A 9952-nucleotide genomic window follows, 5' to 3' on the forward strand; every position below is an offset into this window, starting at 1 on the left:
AGAGAAGCTAGCAACAGAAGAAAGAGAACCATTTGATGGAAGAAAAGAAAAAGAAAAAACAAGAAGAAAAGACCAAGAAGGACATCGCTCAGAAAAAGGTGACATGTTCACACCGTGGGCTGTAGATCAAAATGGGTATGGGGTCCATTATGCAAAAATGAAGTGAGTAGTTTGTGAATATGGTGGCTGCCATCTTGGCATTTTACAACCACATTCTGCACAGTTGAGACACATCAGACCACCAGTCAAAGCTGTTCAGTCATCCGAAACATATCGTTTTTTTTTTTATATCATCAACTAACTTATTAAAAACAAACATACCATCAACTCACACTGGCTCCAGTTGTGGGAGCTGTTACATTCATGTTTTACACAGTCAATGTTTCAAACGCACACACAGCACATTCCCTAACCCGAACAATCACAACTAAGTGTCTAACCCCAAACACGAACCTAGACATTCTGATCTGAGTGTCTTATGGCACTGAAAAGAAAATTGGGCACACACACACACACAAACAAACAAACACACACACACACACACACACACACACACACACAGACACTTAATAAAGCTGCAGATGTTTTAGGTCAACTAGCCGGTGCTTAAATTTGGGCTGTATGTGTGTGGGTATACAATTGCTTCTTTTTTTAAAAGTTTGTGTTCTTTACTCACTTAGTCTTCAACTTTCTAATCGTTGGGTTTTAATATAAAAATAGTTTTGGCAGATTTGTTAGAATGTGGGCAGCAAGCTGCCAGTAAACAAATAAACTGACTTCTGTTCAATGCTGGCTGCCATTCATTAAAAAAAATAAATAAATAAGAATGAATGCCTTGAAAAGACAGAATCTCTTTACTAGGCAGCACTCCTGCCACTTCTGATTTTTTATTTTTTTACAGTTGTGATTGATTGTTAAACATCATCCTTTATGTATTAGGTTCCTAAGTCTGTCTTTCTGTCCCCTCTCTGCAGGCTATTGATCAGAAACCCAAAGGTGAGTGTCATGATCAGCTAAACTTCACCCTCTCACCTGCCTCATTTTCTAAAACCTTGTTCCAGCCACTGATATACATGAATTACCTCTGATTAACACACTGACCCATAAAGACACAGACGTACACATATTATTCAAGCGTTATATATACACACACACACACAGCGCTTAGTGTTCTTGTACACAGATTGACACGCAGTTTGCACACGGATGAACAATTGTTTCTCAGGAACGCACACATGTGCACACACACACACAGCAGAGCAAATACAGTGGAGTATAATGCAAAGTGGAGCGGAGTGACGCTTAGTACGCCCACGGCACCAGGCAGTGAAGCATGAGGGCACCCAGACAGCACACTGGGTGTGATGTGCGTAGGGGGATGGGGTCAAGAAAGAAGGGAGAGGAGTGGGATAAAGGAAGAGCATGGAGTTCAGCTCAAGTACAGAGAAAGTGGCGGTGAAAAACCACTGTCCTGAAGTACCACTGATGCTCCCTCTCTCTTAAGAAACTAAAATATAAAATTTTGGAAAATTTGATGTTATTATATTGAAGTGTTAACAAAATACCCAGTGGTTCCTCTGCTGCCACTCCAATTCACACCAATTTATCTCTGCTTTTAAATAAGGAAAACATTGCGCTTCAACTCTGACCTTTCTTAATGGTAAAAAATAAATGATGTAATTATGAATTAAAATGAATGAATGATTATGTGAGTGAGTGACTGAGTTAGGTCGTGTTCTCCATCGTTGGCTCTTTCTTCTTTGTTCTGTGTTGTCTACTCTTAGACCTGACTTTTCACACATCTCAGCCAATGTTAATTATCTTCCTACTATGTTGGCTTTTCACTTAGCACTACTCTTGAAGGATTCATGCATTTACAGGCATTTACTTTATGCAGTAAAAGCAAACTTCTTGGCATTAGTCTTGTTTTTGTTACATGATCAGGTTTAGGTGAAAATGGCACAAACTTTGACCATGGTCACTGGCTTTAAATCTTCCTGGTGGGTGTGTTGGCGCCCCTGACTCTTCTCCCTGAGTTTGAGCAACAGCTTGGCCATCTGGGTTTAGCTGTTGGGCCTTAACAAGGGTCACCACAGCTTTCTTTGAACTCTGACCTGCCTGTTTAATTACCCATGCTGGGTTTCACTGCCCTGTCTGTGAGCTTGACCTACTGACCAGCATTCAAAGCCTCTGCAGAAAGCTGCTTCTGATTTGAATAAACATTTAATGCTCCTGTTTTTGAACTTGGGTGATAGAAAATAGTTTTCTCAGAGGCTTTGTTAGACTTAAGTGTATAAAACGTGCAGAACTATAATGCGTGTAGACAAAGAGTGCTTAAGCAACATAACATCATGAGAAAAGAAATGACTTTGGCAACGTACGGTGATGTTTTTTTGTTTTTGATCCGTTATTTATACAGAACAGATTTGCTGAGATCGGATGCTCTTTTGTCTTGGAACTCACATAGTTTACACTCTGTAACTATAGTCTTGTCTCTCAGCTACTGAACAACTTTACTTGAGCTGTTGTGGTTTATGTGCCTTGCTCAACACTATGTTGGTGGTGATAATGAGGCAAAGGTGAGTGCTGTTTTTAATTTGTCTACCTAGACTGTTGGCTGACAAATGAATGATGAGGTTTTTTGTTGGGAGGAGAGAATTAGCATGATGGACTTAACCCACAGTTAGTGTAGGTTAGTGGGTGATGTCTGGTGGTGGTAATCAACATGACCCAAAGGATTATGTGGGCAACAGTAAATGTCAGACATTAAGACCTGTGTATGCAGTACTGCATTGCTTTCTCTGTGTCCCATTCATATATTTAAACATTCACCTCTAAGCACAGTGCAGCCAGAGTATTAGGACGTTGACACCGTTTTGTTGTTGTGTCTCTGCACAGCAACATGTTGGCTTTGAAATGAAATGGTTACAGATTGTAAGCACTGTTCTTCAGCTGTAATTTAGGAGTCAGAGTTGGAGCCATTTTTAAACATACTTGTCCAGTTTTCATGCACTGAAGGTCATTGGACAGTTTACTGTATATACATTATCAGACACTTGGTATTTTTCATGTGCTCCAGACATCTTCACTGCATTGCTTGTTCCTCTGGCCTGTTCTTTAGACTGATATCAGGTGACTAGTCAAGAATGTTCCTATGTTTGGCTGTAGAAAACATCATTGGTTGCCCTGTCTGTTTAAGATTTCTGTTTTTGTACATTGTATAGTCTTGGCACTGTATGTATAATGCATATTCTATTTAAAATCCAGCCAGTCAGATTATAGCCACACTACTGAGAAGAGCATCATAGCCCTAATGCCTTCTATGTATGTGGACTGTACCAAGATTTACTGGAAGGACTAGCAAAGGAAATACTGAGAGTCAGGGAGGGGATATTGAAAACTGCCTGAGAGAGAGGCCCACGAGCAGGGGCACAGTAAAGAAGGAGAAGGAAGGAAAGGAGAGGAAGTAAGAGAATGTGTAACCGGGTGTTCTGGGGCCAGATACAAGTAAAAATGTTAGAAGGAAAGGGAGGAAAGAAAGTAATGAAGCAGTGAACACTTTAGACGAGTGCCAAAAATGACCATCAGGAGTCAATGACGGTGCTAATATAGAAGAGGTCTAATGGCGTGACATGGTCTAATGACATTTATTTTATGGTATGTTTAATGAGAGTGAAAGTGGGAAAAGGACATGGAATGAGAAAGTGATTGTGTGTATGTAGTGGGTACTCATGCATACAGAAAGATAAAGAAAGTAGGGCCTGTTTGAAGACTAATCGTTGAGCGAGCCACGAGGACCGCCGACTTTTCTCATAACCTCCACTCTCAATAGTCTTTTTAAAAGGAAAGTGCTATCAACTGGAATGAGTTACGTTTTCATGTGTGACACTAAATAATAGAGGTGTTTTATATACGTACGCAGGAAGGGAGAAAATCAGTATGCGGTGGTGATTTGTGTCTTTTCATTCATATCAGTGAATTCTGCTTCTCTTATACACTCAAAAATTGATACACACGTAAACATGTGATATCACATCTTGGTCTTTTTCTGCTTTACACTAAGCAGGCCTCCTTGGTCCCAGGCATTTCAATTTGTTTGCGGTAATCGATTTCAGCCTGGCGCATTCATATGTATGAAAATGAGATAAAGCTTTGGAGTGGAGCTTCACAAATGCAGTGTCCCACTGCCCCAACCCACCCTCCCCAACAGACATAGGCTGGACCTCTGATGGAGGGCAATTCCCTAACTCCGCCCTTTCATCCCCCTCCTCCCCATTACCTCAGAGGGATGCTGATTATTCACCCCCAGCACAGCTTCATCACAGTCTCTGCCCCCACTACAGTCGCAATCAGTCAGCTTGACTGCTACACATACCTACTAACCTTGACAAAAACATGCACATGCCAAGACACATGCATGCAAAGAGCAGTTCATAAAAATTTTACATATCCATCAAGCTGAAAATGTGTATTCCTACATGCCCACAGTCATATTAAAAGACATACACACTCCTACCTACAGCAAATGCTTAGGTTGTTGAATTGCAAAACATCCAGGGTAATAATATACTAGCCATGGCATCTCTTAGCATACACATATAAACCAACATACACACAAATATTATTGGAGTTATGAGAACATGCAGCCAAAGCAGGAAGTTAGACAAATGCAATTCATGAAACAGGTGGCTACATGCAGGCACCGAAAGCCACAGTAATAACACAGTGTATCATTCCCACACGTGATAATCAGAAAACCTGCAATCTCCATTTTTACTTCTCATGCACCTTTCAGCACTGAAAGGTTAGAGAACAAATGTAATATATGTTATTGCCTCGTCCGTCTCTTTCCTCCTTATCCGTGCTTCCCCCCCGCCTGTTTCATTGCAACCGCATCTGAGGAGAAACATATTTACATGGTGTCACCACGGTGATAACAGCATTATATTTTCCAAAGTGGCGAGAGACGCACACTAACACGAGTGCGTTATATAATTCTGCGTTGGATTAATTTGCAATTTCACATGCTATTAATTGCATCAACACTTGTGAAAGGGAATTTCATGAATCGCAATTTAATTAGAGGCTAATTTACTTGAGCAAATGGGCTGCTTTTCTCTTCTGTTAACCACATTTATAAACACTCAATGAATTAATAGCGAGTAGCTTGTCAATTATGTCCTGTGGATTTGTGACTGCCAAGCATAATTGTTTTTCCGCTACCCTCTGTTGTGTTCTCTTTGCATTTATGTCAAGTCCTGGAGGAGAGTGAGGGATAGGTTTTGGGACCAGGGGCAGAGAAAAAGGAAGCAAGAGGGGCACACGTACTTAAACAATGCTTTCTTCTCTGTCTACTCATGTTGTATGATTGCTCACAAGCTGCTGACAGGAGAGCCCCTTCAGTGCCTCTTGCCCCTCCCCCATCATCTCCTCCTCCCCCAGTAGTGAGCTGCTTTATGCCAGATATCAGGCAGATTAATAGGATGGAGCTCAAATCATATGAATGACAGTTCAGCCTGTGGTTTGTGGGTATGGTGTCTGCATATACTGTGTGTGTGTGTGTGTGTGTGTGTGTGTGTGTGTGTGTTTGTGTTTGTAAGGGTCACATACTGCCTGTGTAAGGTGCTTTTGTCATTTGTTCCTTGGGTCATTGTCAGATGACAGTTAGGCTACAGAGAAGAAAAAATAAATTGTCCAGTTATTATTCTACCAGTTGAATTTTACTTCATGAGATTACTTTTATTAGTTGGATATCATGGAAGGTAATAAGGCCAAAAGGTGTTCACGTTGTAGTGGAAAAACAAGGGTCTCGCACGACATGTTCCCTACTGGTCGGTGTAGAAATTCCCGGGGGTGCTCTACACAACTGTGTTTTCTTAGCTACACTGCTAATGTTGCTAGCGCAGCACACAACATGCACAGCAATGGTGAGGCATGCGCAAAAGCCGTTTTTCTGCAATAATGTAAGCACGCCATTAGAGTATTAGTTGCCCTTCTACTTGTGTATGAGAAATTCACAATGGGACCACAAATGAGTAGTGCTTAGCGGGCTCCTTATGCTGTAATGGCCCTTGGGCTTTAACTGTGGAAGACCATGTTTCTTGTTTGGGTGTCACACTCATAAGTATAAGATACCTTGCATCATGCTCCATATGTATCACATTCAAAGACATGTATCCTCAGGCAGTTGTTGCCCTGAGGCACTGACCTCGGATCAAGGTGTAGTATGATCAAGCCAATGCTCTTTGCCCAGAGAGTAAGTTAGCTGCTAATAAGGCTAAAAAGCAAAAAGGGTTTCCTGGGGCACCTGTCATAATCCAAACAGGCAGGAGAGGCACAGCTGAGATGAACAGCTGAGACTTTAGACATAGAAAAGGAGAGCCTGGAGAGGGGGTGGGAGCACTAATTAGAGAGAGAGGGTGGGAGAGGCGGAAGATGTCACAGGAGGCACAGGGGGTCACAGGAGGCAAATGGAGGAGCGTTAGGCAACTGTCAGTCTCTATAGCAACGTCCTGTTATATGAAGGGTGAGGGGTGAGAAATTGTTCCTTTTATTTTGTGAGTGAGTGTGAGCTTGTGTTTTCCCTACTAATACTGACAGATGGGGCCTTATAAAGACACGCCCACTTATATGTATAAAGGAGCGCACATACAATTTGCCTTCAGCAACTAAAAGGTCCTCTTGGCTAACATGTCATAAACAACAAAGTCTTATTGTTCTATACGCCTGTCATCAGTCATTTTAAATTTTTATTATAGTTTCTGTATAATTCAATTGGCCTTTTAATTTGTTTACCAGAAGTGGTTCACAGCAATACACTGCATATTGTTATACTGTTAAAATACAAAATGGGTTAGTGCCACCATCTTCCATTTAAATGAATTGATGTTGAAATGAGTGAGGAGCCCAAATCTGCTTCAATATCCAAATTGTATTATTTGACAAAACCGAGTGAACCTTGTTTCACTATTTTCATCCAGATATGTCTGGAGTTGCTCCTTTTCTTTGATTTGTTTTCATAAGCTGAAAGAAAAGCATAGAAAACATAGATGCATACAATTACACACATACCTGTATAGTACACCTACTTAAGACCATGTGAAACTCATCATGTACATGTATTTCAATCTATATTAAAACAAGCTGTACCTGTTAACTCTTACTAGATTAAGAAATGCATCATTGTGTAGGACAAATAGGCCTGTGTATTGTGTCCATCCCTCCTCTTTGTATAAAGTCAGCTGCATAATAAAGTGGCCCTGCAGTCAATAGACAGAAGAGATAGGGAAACCTGCGCTGCCTGGCACCAGGCTCGGGGAACCACATGTCAGATACCCTACCTTCTTGCCCATGATGCCCTGTTCATGGATTTTCAACTCTATATCTGATTCCTTTATGAATTTCCCTCTGACTGGCATTCCTTTTTTCTGCGTGCGTGTTCACTTGTTCTCTATTCTTAAACCATTGCTCCTTCTTTCGCGCTCTCATTGTGTGTAATTAACCATTTAGCATGAAGAAGGGCTGTAATTAAAAGTTTGGTGCAAGGTTGCGGAGAGCGCCTCAGCTAGAGGCTTTAATGGAATTTACAGTGCACTTGATACGAATGCTTATTTAACTGGCTCTCCTTTTCTGCTTCAATTAGAGGTACTAAGACCACATAAGAGACTACACATGCCTAACTTGAATAGTGCTGCATTACTTACCTCTGCCAAAATGGTAGAATGATCATTTTCTGGAATTTGTTTGCTTTTTCCATATTTGTTTCTTAGATTGGGTACTGGTTCCTTATCATTATAATATCTAAAGGTTATCAGTTTGTAGATTTGTTTGAAAAGCATCCTATAAATAGATTTCTTTTATTATTAAATATGTTATCTAAGGTGTCAATTTGGTAGTAGAAACAGATTAAGCCCACAGCAATGGCTTAATAAGTAGAAAAACCATGCTTCTGAAAAAAACTGTTAGTCATCCAGTATTCAAATGCAGTGACTTCACTAATTTGCTGTGTGGATTTCATTGGCAGGGAGTTTAAGCAAAACATGTCTCCCTTTCCTCATTTATCTTTTATAGACACACTCATCTGAGGGATTTGTCCACCTTTCTGCAGTTTTTTTCACCTTCTGTAAACCACACCCCCACTACTTGAAAAGCACTGAAAGCACATCTCTCATGGATTAAGAAACTCTCTCTTCATCTCAAAATGAATAATGCGTCTTAGTAAATGTATGCATGTTTGTTCAGGACAGAGGGGGCCTGCCTCTCTCACACATATGAATATGTATGATGTATGGTTGAGCTAAGGGAGTTTTATGTTGGTCTATATTTGTGTTGTGGGTTTGTCTGCTTCCTGTACCAGACTGGCAGCAGTAGTAAACAGTGAGCTGACTTGGAGAACACCCATTGTGTTCACCGCAGCTGGCACCAGCACCAGCACCACATGGGGAGCTCCTGCAAAACGACACAACCCTGTGCAGCGAAAAAGTTTGATCTGGTTCAGCTTTGCCGTACTAGACAGTGACATCATCCAGCAAAGGTGCTGCATTGACCAATCACGTACAGGGGACAGACAGAACGTGGATGCCCACTGGAAGAAGACTGTCTTGTTTATCATGAGCATTCACTGATAATTCACTCTTGAATTTGGGTCACAGTTACAAACACACTATATTGAAACGCCATGTGTTTTCATTAGTTCAGGTACTGGATGTTAAACTGTTTTCTATCTATTAATGCCAATACACTGATAGTAGAAATTATTGCTAATGTAGAGTAGGCTACATTAGCAGCATGCCCAAAACAACGGAACCTCATGGGCTGGAAACGTGAATGAACCTCAAGCTGTCACGACGTGGCCATAGCATGCACACCTACAACACTACTCCTGCAACCCCTCACCCCCCGACCAATGACTGCTAACAGATCGCAAAGCACCTGCAACCCCTCACCCCCTGACCAACGACTGCTAACAGATCGCAAAGCCTTGCCTTTGTTTGAGATGGCAAATTGTAAACAATAGAAACACAGTATTTATGTTACACAACAGTCCACCAGGAATGCACGCTTGCATGGATGTGATGAGCCAGTGCAGCGCCTTGCCAGATGATGTCACATTGGGTTGCCCATTCAGATTACAGGGCTCTTTTTTTTTCATGCAGAACGAACTGTATGCGCGTGAGTGCAACTAAGTTTAACTTTGTAATTATAGTGTATGTTAACACCTAGAAGCAAGAGGAAAGCAAAAGTGATAGGGGGACCAAAATTGTGCTCTAGGTAGAAAGATTGGTTAGAGTTGGAAAGGATGAAAGAGAGAGGGGGGCTGGGTGCAGGGTTTAGATTCGTGGGGAGATGGAGTGTTAGAACCAGGGAGATGGCAAGGTAGAGAGACAGGAACAAGACTGGAGAAAAGAGACAAACACAAGAGATGAAGGATGAAGATGATAAAGGCCGAGAGAGCGAATAACAAAGTAAGTACAAAACTCCAGCCTGAGAGAAAGGTAGGCATAGAGAAAAGAAAGCGAGGGAGAGGGGCAGAGTTGTAATGGAAAGACTTGGTGGGGGTGGGGTACTTTGGGGGGCCAGGGCAGTGTGTATTCACTGTCCTGCCATCTGATTGGCTGAGGCAGCGTCAGGCGGGATGGGCTGAATTTAATCAGAGATGTGCGTCACCAGCTGCAGTTCCAAATCAACTTTTTTTTTTTTTTGGCGGTGCAAGTCGGTCTTTACTGCTCCCTACCTCTCTCTGCGTCCACGTTTGACTAAAATCTCCTCAGTAGAAGGGGGTGCAAACAACTGTGAAAGTGCTTTCTTGTGTGTATGTGTGTAATTTGTTTTTATGTAGTCTAGAAATGGGGTTTGTGCCCCTGTGGAAGCGTATGCGTCTGTGAGGGACACCATTAGAAGAAAGTACAAAAGGGGTGATTATGCTTTCCCTCTGCATATGTAGCTCTTTCCC

The 9952-nt window shown here is 41.7% G+C and overlaps 1 protein-coding gene across 3 annotated transcripts in view; it reads left to right on the forward strand.

The window, feature by feature from the left end:
* tnrc6c2 (trinucleotide repeat containing adaptor 6C2) overlaps window positions 1-9952 on the forward strand; it is a 50849-nt gene that overhangs the window by 13848 nt on the left and 27049 nt on the right. For all 3 annotated transcript variants that reach the window (XM_020597087.1, XM_020597088.1, XM_020597089.1), the window contains exons 2-3: window positions 3-98; window positions 975-996. In XM_020597087.1, the coding sequence (XP_020452743.1) occupies window positions 36-98; window positions 975-996 (85 nt within the window). In that variant the 5' untranslated portion in view covers window positions 3-35. The remainder of the gene's footprint in view (window positions 1-2; window positions 99-974; window positions 997-9952) is intronic.

Source organism: Monopterus albus, unplaced genomic scaffold (assembly GCF_001952655.1).
Source record: "Monopterus albus unplaced genomic scaffold, M_albus_1.0 scaffold32.1, whole genome shotgun sequence".
NCBI lineage: Eukaryota > Metazoa > Chordata > Actinopteri > Synbranchiformes > Synbranchidae > Monopterus > Monopterus albus.